General features: G+C 53.3%; 1 protein-coding gene across 6 annotated transcripts in view; it reads left to right on the top strand.

The window, feature by feature from the left end:
- The window catches only part of PIK3R5 (phosphoinositide-3-kinase regulatory subunit 5), an 86295-nt gene extending 76635 nt beyond the window's left edge, over positions 1-9660 (top strand). For 3 of the 6 annotated variants that reach the window (XM_055258653.2, XM_055258650.2, XM_063629450.1), the window contains 10 exons: positions 236-974; positions 1429-1591; positions 1889-2014; positions 2505-2633; positions 2786-2879; positions 3851-3927; positions 6730-6823; positions 6899-6981; positions 7551-7663; positions 7782-9660. In XM_055258653.2, coding sequence (XP_055114628.2) covers positions 236-974; positions 1429-1591; positions 1889-2014; positions 2505-2633; positions 2786-2879; positions 3851-3927; positions 6730-6823; positions 6899-6981; positions 7551-7663; positions 7782-7929 — 1766 coding nt within the window. In that variant the 3' untranslated portion in view covers positions 7930-9660. Of the gene's footprint in view, positions 1-172; positions 975-1428; positions 1592-1888; positions 2015-2504; positions 2634-2785; positions 2880-3850; positions 3928-6729; positions 6824-6898; positions 6982-7550; positions 7664-7781 lie in introns of all 6 variants that reach the window. The other 3 variants (XM_055258654.2, XM_055258651.2, XM_055258652.2) reach the window with 2 other exon arrangements.
- Positions 9661-19124: the final 9464 nt, after the last annotated feature.

The raw sequence follows: 19124 nt of genomic DNA on the forward strand, positions 1-19124 counted from the left end.
CCTGGTGACACCCATGCCCCACACTGCCTGAGCTGTCTTTCTGGTCCTGGGTCCGTGCAGCTCCCACCCTGTCCCCAAAGCTCTCCCACCTGAGCAGGCTCTAAGCAGAGCAGGGGACAGTGCTAGGATTTCTGGGCTGGCCCTGAGTCCTTCTGCTGTCTCCCCTCCAAAGGGAATATAGAAGGGGGTCCGGGGGCCCAGACACCAAGACAGTGCTGGCCTTGCTTCCCTGCAGACATCCTGCAGGAAATCCTGCTCAAGGAACAGGAGCTGCTCCAGCCAGGGATCCTGGGAGATGATGAAGAGGAGGAAGAGGAGGAGGAGGAGGAAGAGGAGGAGGAGGAGGAGGAGGAGGACTTGGAAACTGACGGGCACTGTGCGGAGAGAGACTCCCTGCTCTCCACCAGCTCTTTGGCGTCCCACGACTCCACCCTGTCCCTTGCATCCTCCCAGGCCTCAGGGCCGGCCCTCTCGCGCCATCTGCTGACTTCGTTTGTCTCAGGCCTCTCGGATGGCATGGACAGCGGCTACGTGGAGGACAGCGAGGAGAGCTCCTCCGAGTGGCCCTGGAGGCGTGGCAGCCAGGAACGCCGAGGCCACCGCAGGCCTGGGCAGAAGTTCATCAGGATCTATAAACTCTTCAAGAGCACCAGCCAGCTGGTACTGCGGAGGGACTCTCGGAGCCTGGAAGGCAGCTCGGACACGGCCCTGCCCCTGAGGCGGACAGGGAGCCTCTGCAGCCCCCTGGACGAACCAGTATCGCCCCCTTCCCGGGCCCAGCGCTCCCGCTCCCTGCCCCAGCCCAAACTCGGTACCCAGCTGCCCAGCTGGCTTCTGGCCCCCGCTTCACGCCCCCAGCGCCGCCGCCCCTTCCTGAGTGGAGATGAGGATCCCAAGGCTTCCACGCTACGTGTTGTGGTCTTTGGCTCTGATCGGATTTCAGGGAAGGTGGCTCGGGCGTATAGCAACCTTCGGTAAGAGCCGTAATGGAGGGCATCGCTCTGCCCTGGGTAACAGGGTTGTTGTGCTGGTGGAATCTGGGGCCTGAGGCTTAGGGCCCCAGAGGAACCAAAAGTTCCCTTATTTATTATTATTATTATTATTATTTTGAGACAGTCTTGCTCTGTTGCCCGGGTTGGAGTGCAGTGGCATGATCTCGGCTCACTGCAACCTCTGGCTGTCCAGTTCAAGCAATTCTCATGCCTCAGCCTCCCCAGTAGCTGGGATTACAGGTGCACGCCACCACACCTGACTAATTTTTTTTTTTTTTTTTTTTGTCTTAGTAGAGATGGGGTTTCCCTATGTTGGCCAGGCTGGTCTTGAACTCCTGGCCTCAGGTGATCCACCCACCTCGGCCTCCCAAAGTGCTGGGATTGCAGGCATGAGCCACCATGCCCGGCCCCCATCTCACCATCTTCTTCTTGCCAGGCGGCTGGAGAACAATCGCCCACTCCTCACACGCTTCTTCAAACTTCAGTTCTTCTACGTGCCTGTGAAGCGAAGTCACGGGACCAGCCCTGGTGCCTGTCCACACCCTCGGAGCCAGACGCCTTCACCCCCGACAGACTCCCCTAGGCACGCCAGCCCTAGAGTACGTCCCCAGCCTGGGCCAATGGGGCGGGAAAGTAGAGTTCTGGCTACCTGAAGGAAGCCGATTGGAAGTCATGGAAAGCAAGCACCTGTGTTGACAGGGCACCTCCCCCTGCCTGGCCCTCACTCCCTGCACTTGGACATGACATTTTGCCATACGACAAAGACTGAAAGTTGTCATACTTCCCCAAGGGCAGGGAGAAGCTCAGCTTGGGGCTGCAGGTGCCATCCAAGGCCCTGGACCTAGGATGGGCAGGCCTCCTGGGGAGCTGGGAATGACTCTTGTCCTTTGCCCTAGGAGCTGGGCACCGCCCCATGGGAGGAGAGCACCAATGACATCTCCCACTACCTCGGCATGCTGGACCCCTGGTATGAGCGCAATGTACTGGGCCTCATGCACCTGCCCCCTGAAGTCCTGTGCCAGGTAAGTGGCCCCTGGGGTTGCGGAACAGGGCCCACTGGCTGCAGTCACCCAGCCTCACTTAGAAGGCCCTGGATTTAGGGAATCCAGCTTGAGGCCCCCATGGAGGACCTGGGCCCTCTTGGAAAAGATCAGGGAGTGTGGGTGAGAAGCAGGACTGAGCCTGAACTCAGGACACTGAGGGCAACAGCTGGGGTCACTGTGGTGATGGAGGAGTGCCCTCAGAAGGGTCTGGGGGACCTCAGATTTCAGCCCCTTCCTCAACTCCTGCCTTTGTCTGGCTAAGCCAGAAGCCTCCCTGGAGGCCAGTGGGTCAGGTGAGGGGCATGGAGGCTGGGCGCCGGCCCTCTCCTGCTTCCTGCTTCCACCTCACCAGCTCCCCCTGGCTGGCTGCCTCTATGTCTCTCTTCTCTCTTCCTCCCTAATTCTTGCTCCTTCTTACCATCTATCCACCCACCTATCTGGCTTGGCTGCCCCTTCCCTGTGGCCACAGCAGTCCCTGAAGGCTGAAGCCCAGGCCCTGGAGGGCTCCCCCACCCAGCTGCCCATCCTGGCCGACATGCTACTCTACTACTGCCGCTTTGCCGCCAGACCGGTGCTGCTGCAAGTCTATCAGACCGAGGTAAGGCCTCCCTGCCCCGCGCCGCCTCTTCCCCACCTGCCGGGCCTGCAAGTCCCCACTCCTGCCCCGGGACAGCCAGCAGGTCTATGCTGGAGGAACCGAATAGGCCCCTCCAGGAGGTTCACACTGATGTACATGCTCCTGCCCTCCAGCTGACCTTCATCACTGGGGAGAAGACGACAGAGATCTTCATCCACTCCTTGGAGCTGGGTCACTCCGCTGCCACACGTGCCATCAAGGCGTCGGGTGGGTACTGCCTGAGCAGAGACAGGCGGGGAGGCGGGGCCTGGGACGCGAAACGCGGAGCTCTGTGGAGTTGGGGTTACCTGGGAGGTGGGGCTGTGGGAAGGTGGGGTTGCACAGGAGGTGGGGCCCTGGCGAGACGGGGTTACCGGGAGGTGGGGCCATGGGGAGGCTGGGTGACCTGGTAGGCGGGACCCTGGGGAGGCAGGGATATGGGAGGTGGGGCCACGGGAAGGCGGGGTTACCCAGGAGGTGGGGCCATGGGAGGGCGGGGTTACCTAGGAGGCGGGGCCCTGGGGAGGCGGGGTTGCCCGGTAGGTGGGGCCTTGGGGAGGCAGGGTTACCGGGAGGCAGGGTCATGGGAAGGTGGAGTTACCCAGGAGGCGGGGACCTGGGGAGGCGGGGTTACCCAGGAGGTGGGGCCATGGGAGAGTGGGGTTACCCAGGAGGTGGGGCCATGGGAGAGTGGGGTTGCCTGAGAGGCGGGGACCTGGGGAGGCGGGGTTACCCAGGAGGTGGGGCCATGGGAGAGTGGGGTTACCCAGGAGGTGGGGCCATGGGAGAGTGGGGTTGCCTGAGAGGCAGGGCCCTGGGGAGGCAGGGTTACCGGGAGGCGGGACCATGGGCAGGGGGGTTACGTGGGAGATCGGGCCAGGTGGAGGCGGGCTTACCCAGCAGGTGGGCCCTGGGGAGGCAGGGTTACCCAAGAGGTGGGGCCCTGGGGAGGCAGGACCCTGGAAAGGTGTGATCACAGCGGAGATGGGGCCCTGGAGTGATGGGGTCACTGAGGAGGTGGCGATCCCCGGAAGGTGGAGCCAGATAGAGAGGCAGGGCCTTGGTGAGACAGATCCCTAGGGAGTCACGGTCCATGTGGTAGAGGATGGGGAGGTAAGGCCCAGGGAGGCAAGGCCACTGCGATCGTGAGGAGCCCGGGAAGCCAGAGGGAGTGAAGGGTCTGTCTGTGTGTGGCACAGGTCCTGGCAGCAAACGGCTGGGCATCGATGGCGACCGGGAGGCTGTTCCTCTAACACTACAGATTATTTACAGCAAGGTAAGACGCGTGCTGGGGCTCCTTCCCCTCCAGGATCTGCTGCTGATCCCTCCTCTGCCAGAGCTTGGGCCCAGAGCTGGACTCGTGTGTTCCTGGGCCCCAGTCTTTACGCTGGAAGGCCGCAGCAGGCTCCCCTGGATGCTGAGAGAAGCAGAGAGGGGAAGGAGTGGATATCTCTGTGCTTCTTGGCCTCCAAAGCCTCTCTCCCACCATGTTCTCTGCCCCCACCTGAATGCGCTCAGCAGCAGCCCAGGGGTAGGGGTCTGCTGGGCCTGGCTACAGGGTTGGGGCTGAGAGGGGGCAAGGGAAGGCTTCCAGAGGCACTTGAGGGAGAAGCCAGGGTCTCGGGGGGCCAGTGTGCCTGGCAGGCTGCATGCAAGGTGGGATTGGCGTGAGAAAGGAGTGAGGAGAGTTGTGGGGAGGTGGAGGGCTGTCTATGACGTGCCAGAAGACATGAGTTCTCTGAGCAGGTCGCATCCCAAGGTCCAGGCTGAGGGAAGCTTGGCCTCACGGGTGGGCTCCTTCCTTCTTTCCTGCCTCCTTCCCTTTCTTCCTTCGGCCATCCCAAAGATATCCTGTTAGCACCTGCCCATGCCGCCTCTGTGCTGGGCAGAGGAAGCCTAGGCCTCACTTTAGCTTGTCTAGAGGAGGGAGACAGACAAGAAACGAAGAAACAAAGAAATAGCCAAGATAATTCCAGGAGCGGCAAGTGATGACAAAGCAATAAAACAGCAAATGGACAGTGGTGTTGGGGCTGCAGTGCGTTTGGCAGTGAAGGAGGTGGGCAGGAGGCACTGACACTCACTGCAGCCACATGCCAGGTGCTCGCTAGACATCTTCCATGGCCCAGGCACTGTTCTAGGCCCTGGAGCCTTCCTAACAGTGAACAAAGGACAGAGGTGGTCGCAGGAAACCTGCTGACCCCCTGCAGTGGGTGGTAGGCATTGGTTAGATGATGCACATGATGTAAAATTACAACTGTGACACACGGATGAAGGAGAGGGACACGGGATGTTCCTAAGTGGCAAACTGAACCCAGTCAGTTGAGTTAGTAGTGAAGGCTTCCTTGAGAATGGACCTGAGTTAATATTGGAGGGAAAACCAGGAGTTAATTAGGCTGGGAAGAGAGGTGAGTGCTCTCACGGCAGCAGGAACTGCATGTACAAAGGCCCTGTGGTGGGAGGCAGTGTGAACACCTCGAAGCACTCTGAAAGAAGACCCCTGGGCTGGAGCAGAGACAGCCGGTGGGAACATGAAGCCGAGGTGAGGCTAAAGAAATGGGGGGACCAGCATACCAAGAGCCTTGATTGCAGTGAAAGGAGTTTTGTCTCGCCCTGTTTCTCAGGCTGGAGTGCAATGGCGCAATCTTGGCTCACTGCAATGTCCGCCTCCCTGGTTCAAGCAATTCTCCTGCCTCAGCCTCCCGAGTAGCTGGGATTACAGGTGCCCACCACCACACCCGGCTAATTTTTTGTATCTTTAGTAGAGACGGGGTTTCACCATGTTGGCCAGGCTGGTCTCGAACTCCTGACCTCGTGATCCACCTGCCTTGGCCTCCCAAAATGCTGGGATTACAGGCGTGAGCCACCATGCCCGGCCCAATGAAAGGAATTTTATCCTGGTCCTAAGAGCAGTGGATATCCATTAAGGGGCCTTACGTTTGTGCGGGGGCTGGGAGTGCCTGTGACATGATCATATCTGAGGCTTGGAAGCTCCCTCTGGCAGCTCTGTGGAGGAGAGATAGGAGGGGTCCACAAGTGAGGTGGGAAGGCCAGTTAGGAGGCTGTTGCCATGGTCCAGAAGAGAAACGAGGGCAGCAGCCTGCACTAGTGTAGTGGTGGCGGAGCTGGAAAGGAATGGGAGACAGACGTGAGTGATATAATCAGCAGGGCTCATGGATGGGTTAGGAAAGGAGAGGCCAGACTCCTGGAGTCACTCCTCTGTGACTGGCAGCACCATCTTCTCGGGGGGGACCACAGGAAGAGGCCCGGGTCCAGTCGGGGAATATCCTGAGTTTGGGTCGAGACATATTATTGAGGTTGAGAGGCCTTGAGAGGTATAAGGAGACAGTGAGAATAGAGGCTGGCTGAACGGGCCTGACTTTGTGGTGAATATAAAGATGGGTGGACAGCTGCTAATGGAAAAAGGTCATGGAGGAGACTCCTGAAGGGGGGAAGCAGGGAATACAAAGAGCAGAGGACCAAGGGGAGAATCTTGAGCACTTCATGATGTAATGGCGGGCAGAGGGCGGCGATCCAGCAAAGCAGAGAGGCACTAGCCAGAGAGGCGCTAGGAAAACCAGGAAGGTGCTATCACGAAAGCCCAGGAGAGGTTTTCAAGGAGGGGAGAGCGGTGAACTATAAGGTCAAGTAAGCTGAGGACCAAGAAGTGTTCTTGGGTTTAACAACATGGAGGTCCCTGATGACAGAGACATTCACACAAAGACTTGAAGAGGGGGTTCAGGTCTGGCTCTGCCAGAAACAACATGTCTGTGGGCCCAACCCTTCTTCACTCTGGGCCTGGCAGGAGAGCCTCAGGACCACCCCTGCAGGTGCTCTCAGCTCTTGTACCTTTCAACCTGGTCACAGAGGCTGCCGACCCCTAGACCAAGCCAGTGACGTGAGTTCCTCCCTGGAGTCATCCAGGTCTATCCAGGGTGGTACAGGGGACCTGGTGAATAAGAGAGCTTTCTGGGGATATGCTAACTAGAGGCAACCCCCTGTCACTGATGGGCCTTCAAAGAGAAGGCGGCAGGCACGGGGGCCTCTGGACTCAGAGGGTCTGGCTACGCTGCATTTCCAGGGGGCCATCAGTGGACGAAGTCGCTGGAGCAACCTGGAAAAGGTCTGTACCTCCGTGAACCTCAACAAGGCCTGCCAGAAGCAGGAGGAGCTGGGTGAGTGGGGTGGTCAGGGTGGGGGGCGCAGTAGGGAGGTGCTCTGAGCCTGGCCTGAGTGCCCTTGCCCTTCAGATTCCAGCATGGAGGCCCTGACGCTAAACCTGACAGAAGTGGTGAAAAGGCAGAACTCCAAATCCAAGAAGGGCTTTAACCAGGTACGGGCTTCCCTCTCCTTCCAGCCATACCCTCGCATGTGTGTACGTGTGTACGTGTGTGTGCACATGTATATGTGTGCATGTGTGTACACACGTGTGTGAGAGAGAGAGGAGAGGTGGGGGAGGAGAGGCAGGGTGAGGGGTGTGATTTGGGGATGTTCACAGGTGTGAAGTGTTGTGGGATGTCGGGGAGTTAGGGGTGCCCTGTGAGAGGACTCATGTATGTGGAAAAGTTGTGGGGTGGGTGCCAGGAGAGTCCTAAGACTCTGAGACCAAAGAAAGCAGGCTCTGGACCAGGGAACCTGGGGCTGCTCCAGTGAGGGCAGCAGGCAGGGCAGAGTCTCCTCAGGGGACACTTGCTTCTTCCAGATGCTGGAGAGGAGGCAGGGGCTGATGGAGGCCTCAGGCTCCCTCCCGTGACCTGGCCATTAATCCTGGAGCACGGTCAGACAAACCCCTGCCCTCCCACACCCCTAGAAGTGGATGGGCAGTTCTGAGATAAGGAACTGCCAGGGGCTGGCAGTGTTGGATGGCCAGGGATTCGGGGCTGACCTGGGCCTTCCTTCCAGATTAGCACATCGCAGATCAAAGTGAACAAGGTGCAGATCATCGGCTCCAACAGCTGCCCCTTTGCTGTGTGCCTGGACCAGGATGAGAGAAAGATCCTGCAGAGTGTAGTCAGGTAGGAAAGGGGGGTCCCAGGGAGGGGAGCAGTTTCTGCTCCCACCAACCCAGAGGCCTGGAAGGAGCTGGAGGGATGGGGGCCTGCTCTGATCCCTGGCCCCTGCCCTGCCACACAGATGTGAGGTCTCACCGTGCTACAAGCCGGAGAAGAGTGACCTCTCCTCGCCACCCCAGAGGCCTCCTGACCTGCCCGCCCAGGCCGCGCCTGATCTCTGCTCCCTTCTCTGCCTGCCCATCATGACTTTCAGCGGAGCTCTGCCCTAGTGTGGGCCCAGCGCCAGACTGAACAGAAGCCCTGGGGCAACCTCCTCTGTGACTCCTCCAGGACAGTCCCTGTCTGTGGAGAACTGAATGGCCCTGTGCAGAGTCAAAATCCCACTGTGGGTTCTGCAATGAGCAGGGGCTGGGAGTAGAGGGTTTCTGGGGCCTCAGGGTTCTGGGAAAGGAATAGCTATCAGGGAGAGAAGGGCCAGACCCCACAGCCTCTTAGATTCCTTACAGTAGAAGAAGAAGGATGGGTAAATTGACCTCTGAAGTCCCTGACCACTAGCATGGTCTAGGATCCTTTCTAGAAGGAAGATCTGAGGCTCTGGTGCTCAGGGGGATGGCTTGGGCCTTTTCTCTCAACCTTGGCTGAGCCTACTCCTTACTTTGTCAAAGACTTGAGGACCCCGTATGTCTGGAGTTCAGTCCCCTCCTCTGTGGGGCTCAGGTGATCGAAATGTGGATGAAACATTTCTCTACTTCAAGACCACCTCTCCCTCCAGACACACACACACACATGCATGCATGCATGCGCACGCACACACACACACACACACACACCCCAACAATTTCTCTCAAGTTTCCTGAGTCTCCAGAAAAACAGCACTAACGCTGGACCTGTCTACTCTCAGAACCCGGCACAGATTCTCTCTTGATCTCCTTTTGGAATCTGAGATTCTCGGAAGACAGGATAGGCTTAAATTCAGTAGCAGCTCAGTTCTAGCTAAATCACTAGAGGAAGTTAATTAACTTCAAGCCTCCGTTTCCCCAGCACTAAAATGGAGTGGAGAGTTGGGGTGGAAATAAGACATCCTTAAAAGGTTAAATTGTCTGCAAAGCACCTAGCCCAGTGCCAAGCTCCCAGTAGGTGCTCAGTAAAACTTAGTGCCTGACTTTCTGAACACCGATTCCTCCTGTTTGGAGTCACTGGGATACTCTCACCGCCGTTGGGATATTCCTCACTCCTTCCCAGTTTGTGGCTGAGGCAGAATCCAGACTGAAGGGGGAAGAGACATTCCAGAGGAGGATCGCCTTTGTCAGGGTAAGGGGTGGGCTGCTCAGGGGCCCTACCCTTCACCCCCTTCTGTATCAGATTGGCCCTCCCACTCCCATCTCACTCTTTGTGTGCACAATCTTCCACACCCACAAGTTCACTGGCACTCTTCTGGCACCTGGGCAAGATCCCAGAACAGAGGATGGAGTGACTGGCCTCACAGAGCTTAGTGCCTGACTCAGGGGAAATGGGACTGGTGCATGGGAAATGGTCAGCCTAGGATAGGACATGAGAGTCTGAAATTCAAAGCGACCAGCTTGAAGTGGTTTGAGAAGCTGGAAGCAAACATGGACTAGAGAGATAGGGCAGAAGTCAAGACGAGGATCTGGACTGATAGATGTGGAGAAAGCAGCCACAGAAGCATGAACTGTATCCCACACAAAGTCCCTCTTCCCCTCCTCCTAATTCATTATGCCCAAAAGGCCTTACATGAAATTCCAGCCCAGAGTACTCATGACTTGAGAGACGGGAACAGAGCCAGCTTCTGCCTTGCCTGGCCGTCTCTCCCCTGTCTTAATTTCTGCTCTTGCTCTAAGCTCCAGAAGAGTGGAGGGCCATGTATCTTCAATACTTTTTTGCTGTATGGGCAGGTTGTCTTATTACATGATCAACAGATGTCCAGGAACTAATGAGTGGAATTTAATATTATTGTCGAATAAAACTTGATTTGTCATATATTTAATGACCAATAGTTACTTTGCTGCATGACACCTGCTAGTTGGACAGTTTATATAAATCATTTTATTTATACAGAAAGAAGCTTCATAGGGGATTGTTTTATTTCTCTTTTTGTAATTTTCCACCCTATAGAAAATATATTTGGGTGAAAATTTTCCCCAATACTGTTCTGCTTAAGCCTCATCCTACTCACCGACCCACAGAACAAAAAATCCTACACCTAAGGACTCAACATTTGGGGTTTCCTGTGCCACTTCACTTGAGAAATGTACACCCACATATCCATCTGTTTCCTGTACCCCAAGCACCAGGGAGGGGATGGGCCTGAGGCCATTGCTGCGGATGGGTGGCACAGTGGATCCCGGACCTACCATGCAGCTGAGAGGAGGGGAAGAGAGCTCAATAACGGCCCTCTGGATCTGGGACTGCCTTTAGACTTGGGTGATAAGGAAGGAGAGAAGAAGAAGTGGAGGGATGATAGAGGGCACCTGTGGCTTGGGAGAGGGAGGTAAGTACCAGGTTCCCAGAACACTATTCAGGATGGAGGGAGAAAGAACTGTGAGCTGTTCCAGCTCTGCATCAGCTGGCTGTTGCAAACAATGAAGCATACCTTCAATTCAGGGGACTAAGTCTCCGATCACTTGTTCTTGCTCATGCATCTAGAGGACATCTAGGGATCACCTGATCTAGGCTGGGCTCAGAGTGGCTTGGCTCCAAGCTGCAGGATGGCTGCAGATCTGCTTAGTTGGTCTTTCAGACACATTGGACCAGCATGAGAGGCAAGCAGAGACACGCGATGCCTCCTAGGAATGGAGCCTGGAATGAGAACAATATTCCTTCTGCCAATAATTGGCTAACATTGATGAAGCACATCAACCCACAGACTTAATAAACCCAGCAAATTTCACACAGGAATTTTGACACAGGAATCTCCACACAAGAGAAAAACAAAATCACATGAGAAGTGCACTTTACCTTTGACGTTCTTTCCATAACTCCAGTCTAATCAAGAGAAAAAAACATCATATAAACCCAGACTATGGGACCAGATAAACTGACCAGTACTCTCTTAGTGTCACAAAAAATAAGGAAAGACTGAGAAACAGACAAAAAGAGATGGAGTAAGCCTGAAAACTAAGCAGTGGACACTGGCTTGAATCCTGAAACATTAATCCAAAAACTGGTGAAATCCCAAAACAATCTGGAGTTTAGTTTTTTTCTTAGACATACACACACACACACAAACACACACACACACAAACACACACACACACACAAACCCCTTACTGTCAAGCTTCTAAAGAAAAAAAGTTAATGAGAAAATAGTAAAGACAGAGGAAAATAATACACTTTATCTTCAAAGTAGCAACAGTTAAACTGAGAACTCTCTCTTTCAACAGAAACCATGGAAGCCAGAGATGATGAAATGATATCTTTAAAGTATGAGGAGAAAAAACAAGCCTACTAACCTGGAATCACACACCCAGAATTGTCTGATAATACTTTTTTAAAAAAACATAAACTGCAGCGGCTGGGCGCAGTGGCTCACACGTGTAATCCCAGCACTTTGGGAGGCCGAGGGCAGGCAGATCACGAGGTCAGGAGATCGAGACCATCCTGGGTAACACGGTGAAACCCCGTCTCTACTAAAAATACAAAAAATTAGCCGGGCGTGGTGGCAGGCACCTGTAGTCCCAGCTACTCGGGAGGCTGAGGCAGGAGAACGGCATGAACCCAGGAGGCGGAGCTTGCAGTGAGCCGAGATCACGCCACTGCATTCCAGCCTGGGTGACAGAGCGAGACTCCATCACAAAAACAAAACAAAACAAAAAACTTATAAACTCCTCACAAGGGACACACTTTAAATATAACATCACAGAAAGGTTGAAAGCAAAAGGGTGGAAAGAATCACACCATGCAAAACCAACCAGACGAAAAAAGCTGATGTTAACACACTAATATCCAAAGATGCAAAACCGGACCAAAAAAGCTGGTGTTAATACACTAATATCCGAAGATTTAACAGCAGAAGCATTACGAAAAATAAAGAGGAACATTTCATAAAGATTAAGGAGTCCAACAAAAGGTATTAGAGTTATAAAGCTATATACACTAAATAACAATGGAAAATTATATATAAATATAAATATATGTCACTATATAAATATAAACTGTATATAAATATAAATATAAAACAAAAATTGACAGAATTAGAAGTCTCCACAACCACAGTGGCCAACATACCTCTCCCAATAGCTGATAGAACACATAGACAAAAAAATTTAATAGAGATATATAAGATCTGGACAACACAATTAACAAATTTGATGTTACTGAAATTGATAGAACATTGTGGCCCGTTCTCAGCTCACTGCAAACTCCACCTCCCGGGTTCAAATGATTCTCCTGCCTCAGCCTCCCAAGTAGCTGGGACTACAGGTGCATGCCACCAAACCCAGCTAATTTTTTTTAATTTTTTTAGTAGAGACGGGGGTTTCACCATGTTGGCCAGGCTGGTCTCGAACTCCTGACCTCAGGTGATCCATCCGCCTTGGCCTCCCAAAGTGCTGGGATTACAGGCATGAGCCACCGTGCCCAGATAGAAGATTCTTTAAACCATACTTCACAAAAACCACTGGCCGACCTAAGAATGGATCCCCTATTGGTCAGACACATACCCTGGATACGATCACCATGATCTGTAGGCCAATCCATGGTAATAGACTAAAGGGGCTCTGAGCCAGAATGTCTCATCCAGTCCATAAGCTTTTGTAATCCGAGTCATTGAACACTGAGGAAAGGGGCCGAGGTAGGGGACTGAAACTAGAATCCCCGTTGGGTCCTGCTGTTGGCAGATGAAGAGAAAGGAGGAGGCTGTCCTTTTCAGCACGCCATCCTCCTCCTCAAGGTGGCCTCTCCTCCGCATGGTACCTCACCATGAGCTCAGGAGCTGGCCATAAACTTGAAGACTCTCACCTCCCACTACTCACAGCAGAATTACTTCTGCCCTAGGGGTGTTGACCTCCTAGTCTTGCCATCCCTGGAAGGGGTATATTTCTCCAGCTTTGGGAGGAGATAGGGGTCTCCTTTTGCCACTTCCTGCTTCCTAGAAGGCTGGGCAGGCCTCAGTTAGGGGACCCCTGCGGGTCTCAGGGTTTGGGGCCGTAGAAGGGAGGGCTCTCTTGGCCCCCAGTTCCGTCATTCCTTCCTGCACCTGGCGGAACCCCTGTGGCCTTACATTTCCTCTGCTCCCTTTGTCGGATGTGGCACTCTCTCAGGCTAAACCTCGGATCACAGGGAGGCCAGGGAGGAGCAGGAGCGTTCACCCTTGGAGTGACCCTGGCCGCCTCACAATGTCTCCAAGCCTCGGTTCCTTGCCTGTGAAAATGACACAGTGTCTACTTTCCAGGGAGTGTGTAGGGCTTATCACGGGACGCTATGCGAAAGGGGATGGTGCTGCTGAGACTGTAGTCCAGGTAGCCTGCCGGGCCCCAGGTGTAATGCCCAGCCTTGTTTTACTAACCCTGTTTTTAGACTCTCCTCTTCCGTTAATCACCTAGCCTTGGTTCCACCTGAATTGACTCTCCCTTAGCTAAGAGAGCCAGAGAGACTCCATCTTCGCTCTTTCACTGGCAGCCCCTTTCTCAAGGACTTAACTTGTGCAAGCTGACTCCCAGCACATCCAAAAATGCAATTAACTGATAAGATACTGTGGCGAGCGATATCCGCAGTTCCCAGGAATTCGTCCGATTGATAACGCCCAAAGCCCCGCGTCTATCACCTTGTAATAGTCTTAAAGCCCCTGCACCTGGAACTGTTTACTTTCCTGTAACCATTTATCCTTTTAACTTTTTTCCTACTTTACTTCTGTAAAATTGTTTTAACTAGACCCCCCTCCCCTTTCTAAACCAAAGTATAAAAGAAAATCTAGCCGCTTCTTCGGGGCCGAAAGAATTTTGAGCGTTAGCCGTCTCTTGGCCGCCGGCTAAATAAACGGACTCTTAATTAGTCTCAAAGTGTGGCGTTTTCTCTAACTCGCTCAGGTACAACGCAGGGCTCCCTGCGAGCAGAAGCCTTACCGAGAGGGCCTCCTCCAGACACAATGGCTTACCCCTCTTTGTTCTCCTCAGACAGCTGGAAGCTTCCTCTAGGGGCAGGAAGGTGATGTTCTATCACCATCTTCAGACCTCTCCCTGAAGTCTCTGGCATCACAGTCATGCCTCCCCCAGGGGAAAGGGCTCTCTCACAGCCTCCAGGGCAGAGAAGCCTGCAGCCCCCTGTCTGCCCAAAGCAGAGGCAGCACAGTTTTCAGCCCCTGAGGCTCCAGGCACACCCGAAATGCTGTGTGGCCCAGCCAGCCCGGTGCCTGCCCTGGGCCTTCAGACTGCCCCTCCCGCATTGCCACACCGCCACCCACTCCAGCACCGGGAATGTTCACAGCTTCCCTGGGAAAAGGGCTCCGCCATTTTCTTGGGGAAGAATGCACTTCCTTCTTTCCCCAAGTCTCTGAATCCTTCTCTTTCTTCCCCCAACCGTACCAGTAAAATCAGGGTAAAGGAAATGCCTCCTGGGAGAGGGTGCCATCCCCTATCCCTCTGGGGGCAAAGTGAGGCAGGTGGCAGACCCTGTCCCCAGGAGTGCCAGCTTGTTTCTCTCTGTTCTGTGCGCAGGCACACCTATGTCCCGGCTCGGACCACAGCCCCGGAGACTCTGAGTGTGGGCTCCCTGGAGACATGGCTGTGGTCACAGCAGGCACATGCGTCTGCCACTCTTTGCACAGGGGGAGTGGGAAGAAATGGTGCTCGTTCGAAGGATCTCAGATATTTTGAGCTGAAAGGTGCAGCGTCTCAGTCATTGCAGCCTGCACAGGGAATCACCTGTGAATGTCCACATCGAGTGGACTGGGCTATCAGCAAACACTTTCAGCACTTACTAAGCACGTGTCAGGCGCTGCTCTGTGTGCTTTACATGCTATGTTAACTCATTTGTGCCACAACCCCATGAGGTAGGCACAATTATGACCCCCTTTTACAGGCAGGGAAACTGAGGCAGAGACAAGTAACTTGTCCAAGGCCACAGAGACAGTAAAAAGGGGAATCCAGGATTTAAGCACAGACAGGTGGGCTCCAGAGTCCCTGTGCTTAACTACTAATCTCTGCTGCTCTCTCGAACCTCTCGTTTGGGTGGTGGATAAGCTGAGGCCATGAAAAGGATCACACAGACATCTGAGAAGAATGGCTTTATTTCTAATGGAACGCTGGAGACGCTCTGATGGTTTCAAAATAGAAGCTGTGTTCACACACCCTCAGGAATGGTGGGAGTGGCAGGGGTGGAAAAGTTGGAGGGGGCATAGAGGAGGAGAGGAAGCTGGGGCCGGACTGGGTTGGCGGGACTCCAGGCTGGTCTGCGCTGACCACTGCTGAGGGGAGGGCAGTCAGGAAGGAAGCCCTCGGTGAATGGTGAATGTTGCTCCTGGCTCCAGAGCAGACTGAAGGGGGTCCCGCGAGACCTCTGGGGAAGAGGAGGAAGGGAGCGGAGCAGCCCCCACCCCCACACACCCAAGGAAGGGGCCCTTGCATCCAGAGACCAGAGGCCTTCTCTGAGCAAAACTGTAGCCAAAAGTCTCTGAGGCCAGAACAGAATCGTTTTGGGGCTTAGAAAGCTGAGGAGGCTTTGCAAACCCAATCTGCAGCCCCTCAGGTTACAGAGGAGGAAACTGAGGCCCAGAGACTGGGAGAGGCCTGCACAGGGTCACACAGAGCGAGAGGCACATGCCAGGATGAGGGCCCAGCCAGGTGGCTTGGCTTACTTTTGGGGGTGTATCTCAGTGTGTGCATGCATGTGTGTGTGTGTGTGTGTGCACGCGTGAGTGCGTGTGTGGTCCTGCACATGTGTGGAGGGCAGGCAATTTGCATAAATAATAAGAAGTTGGGGTCTTTGCATTTTCTCACTGATTTCCTGGTTGACCCCAGCCATCTTGATTTGTTCCACTTCCTGGTGTGAGTTCATTTGGGAGAAGAAAATGGAGAGGGTGATATGCATATCATGCAGATCAAGAGACTCCTAACACCTCCCCAGCTCAGCTCCTCCAGCAAAAGCCTGTCCAAGGAGGAACCTGTGGTATTAGGGGCAGAGGGAGAGGAAGCAGGGGTACACTTGGTCTCCCTCTCAAGGCAGCCATGAGAACAGGGGAAATGAGAAGAGACCAAGCCCCACCCTCCACAGCAACCGCAAAGTGTCTGCCCTCTCACCCCATCCCAGAGCTGCCAGTACCAAGGAGTTTGGGAGAGGGGAGAGAGTTGCACCTGCAAAAGAGAAGGAGGAGGTCACAAGGTTTTCTTCACCACCTGAAGGGTGGCTTTCAGAAGAGGGAGTGACTGATTTTCTCTGTGTCCTTCCCATTTTGAACCCCGTAAATGTGTAACTAGTCCAAACAAACATGTACATTTAAATGTAAGAAAAGAATGTGGTCGATCCTTATGTACTGATATATCGTGATCTTCAAGTAAACAAAGCAAGTTAAAGAGCGATTTGTATGGTGCTCATGTGTATAAACCACCCTAAGCTATTTACCGTGGTTATCACTGGGTGGGAGGGTAAAGAAATTGGGGAGGGGGAGGAGAGAGACCATCCTTTTTTACTCTTAGGGTCCTACAATGCTTGAGTGTTTTTATAATGGAAATATATTTATGGATTACCTAACTAGTTTTTGTTGTTCTTGTTTGTTTGTTTGTGATGAAGTCTCACCGTGTCACCCAGGCTGGAGTGCAATGGCACAATCTCAGCTCACTGCAACCTCTGCCTCCCGTGTTCGAGTGATTCTCCTGCCTCAGCCTCCTGAGTAGGTGGGATTACAGGCACTGGCCACCATGCCAGGCTAATTTTTGTATTTTTAGTAGAGATGGGGTTTCACCACATTGGCCAGGCTGGTCTCGAACTCCTGACCTCAGGTGATCCACCTGCCTCGGCCTCCCAAAGTGCTGGGATTACAGGCATGAGCCACCATGCCTGGCCTACTTGACTAGTTTTTTAAACATTACAGCTTAACAAAAAAAGAACATTGATGGCATTTAAAATAAAAACTTCCCCACCACCACCAAAAATAAGAAAAATAGCTGAGAGGGTGACTGATTGGATATGAAGCATAAATCCACTTCTTCTATCACCCCAATTAGTCCTGATTCTGCACACACCCTGCCAAATAACACTGCTGGAAGTAAAGGATGGCTAGTTCCCAAGGTGTGTATTGTTCCTCCCTTTCCACAGCCACAGCAGACAGTACTAGTTGATAACAGATTTCCAGGGCAATGCTGATGCTGCCAGTCCAGGGACTACCCTTAGCGAACCAGTGGCTTAGAGCATGATGCTGTCCTGCCTGCCCCTGGGCCATGGACAAGAGCTGGAGGGACTGCCCCAGAGGCAAAGGTGCTCCCCAGTTGGGTACTGCCTGTGCCACTGCCTTGGCCTTCCTGGACTGAGGTCAAGTGATTCAGGATTCAGGCTGGCTCAGCCTACAGGTCTTCCTGGGGTTGGATGGGAAGTCCTAGGACTGGGAGGTCCTTGGTTTGAGTCTCACCTCCACCAGGGATGAGAGCATTTAAACTTGACCTTTCTGTGTAACTGTACCTGACTCATGAGGTGATCATTTAAACGAATCAAAATGTGTTTTCCTAACAGCTCTTTTCTGGTTTATTATCTCTCACAGTTTTCTAAAAATGGGTCCTGCCAACCAGAGAGCTATCTGTGTGGGTGGCGGTCATGAGTTTGGGGTAGAAAAATGGGGAGTTAAGAATTAGAATGGAATTAAAGTGCTCAGAATGCGCTTCAAAGACAATTTGGATATGTCTGTGAAAAAAATCTGGGAGGGAGGAACCAACGCTTATGAGTCAGGGTCACGTGGGGAGAAGAGAGACAGGAAAAAGCACAAAACCCCACCCCATTCCAGGCTGCCCGCTCCAATGGCATGGCGTGGAGGAGGGACGTCGGGATCCTCAGAACTATCCACAGACGATTTTTGAATACTTTGCCAAGAGATGTGTGATGTACACTCCCTTCATCCTCCCACGTAATCGTTAGTAAAATCGACTTTGCTTATTAGTATTTTATGTAAGTGGATTCCTTAGAAAACTGAAATGACAAATTCTGCTGCCTTCGATGCTGAATAATCCCAGAGCAGCTTCCACGGTAGGCGGCACTGCAGGCGAGGACACAAGCGTCCCTGGGGGCCTCCTGTCCTAAGCAAATAACTCTTGCCTGACTCCAATACTGTGGTCCTGCAGACCTCCGCAATGCCGGTACCTGGCCCTCCTCACTCATGGCTCTGTCCACAATTGCAAGAAGATTTAATCTTTGTTTAAAGCTCTCAGCGGCTTTGTAATGAATTGGAAAATGGATGAGGATGGAATGGAAGCAGTGGTTCATCTGTAGAGAAGGTAAGTAACTTTGTAACCCCAAGGCGAGTTATGTGAACAGACTTCCAAACACCCTGGCTGAGATAGGGGAACCTGAAGAGAGGCCATTGCAGCTATGCCCAGAAGAGCCACCAGGAGTGGGGACCCTCACTTGGCAGAGGAGGGTGGCAGAAGGAGGAGGAGGAAGGGGAGTGGCAATAGATGGTGAGCCTTCTGCTTCTGTATCTTGGGCATTGATCATTATGGGGGGTCTTTGCCTCCATTAGCTGACCAGGTCATCTGGGAACTAGTACAATGAAAGCAGGGAACCTTAATTTTTACAGTTCTGATGCTGATGGATCATTTGCCTTTTGGCAGGGAAAGAGGGGGCTGCTCTTTGGAGATTGGTGCAGATGAGAAACCTGGTAAGAGCACAGCCTGGAAAACCCAGATTAAACAAATCCTAAGAACATGGTCTGGAGAGGAAAGACATGGCTGGGATTGGCCAAAGGGGTGGTGCCGCCTTGCCTTGATGATGGTAGGGATGGTGCACTGGGAGCCACGGGAGAACTTGGTCCTTCCTATTGTCACCTCCTCCTCCCACTGTCCTTTGTTCCTGGCTGGCTATCAGCGGTGTGCACTCAAAAATGAAAGCACCCTAGCTCCTCTTTGCAAGGGACAGCTCTGGGGCTCTCTATGGTCACCAAGCTGCCCCCTCCGTGGGTACCACAGCAAATGCAGTTGCAGAAACGGCAGCTGATGATAAAGAGAGCAGTGCACCCACAAGAAGTGACCTCGGCTTGTGATTTCCGATTCAGTTAAGCCAAGGCTGATAAGGAGAGGGGCTGCCCAGGGTGGCCACACTGCCTGGCAGCTGCTGAGTCTGGAACCTGCAGGGGCTGAGTTCTTGGTCCTTTATTCTGTCCTGGGCATATTCATTGCCTTCATTCAGTCACCCATTTGCTTCACAAATAAGCCAAGCATTCTCTTAGCACTCTTTCACCCTGTGATGGATAGAATAATGAACAACACTCTAGCCCCTGCTCTTTCAGAACTCATTGAGGGAGGAACAA

This window comes from Symphalangus syndactylus, chromosome 20, assembly GCF_028878055.3.
Source record: "Symphalangus syndactylus isolate Jambi chromosome 20, NHGRI_mSymSyn1-v2.1_pri, whole genome shotgun sequence".
Lineage (NCBI taxonomy): Eukaryota > Metazoa > Chordata > Mammalia > Primates > Hylobatidae > Symphalangus > Symphalangus syndactylus.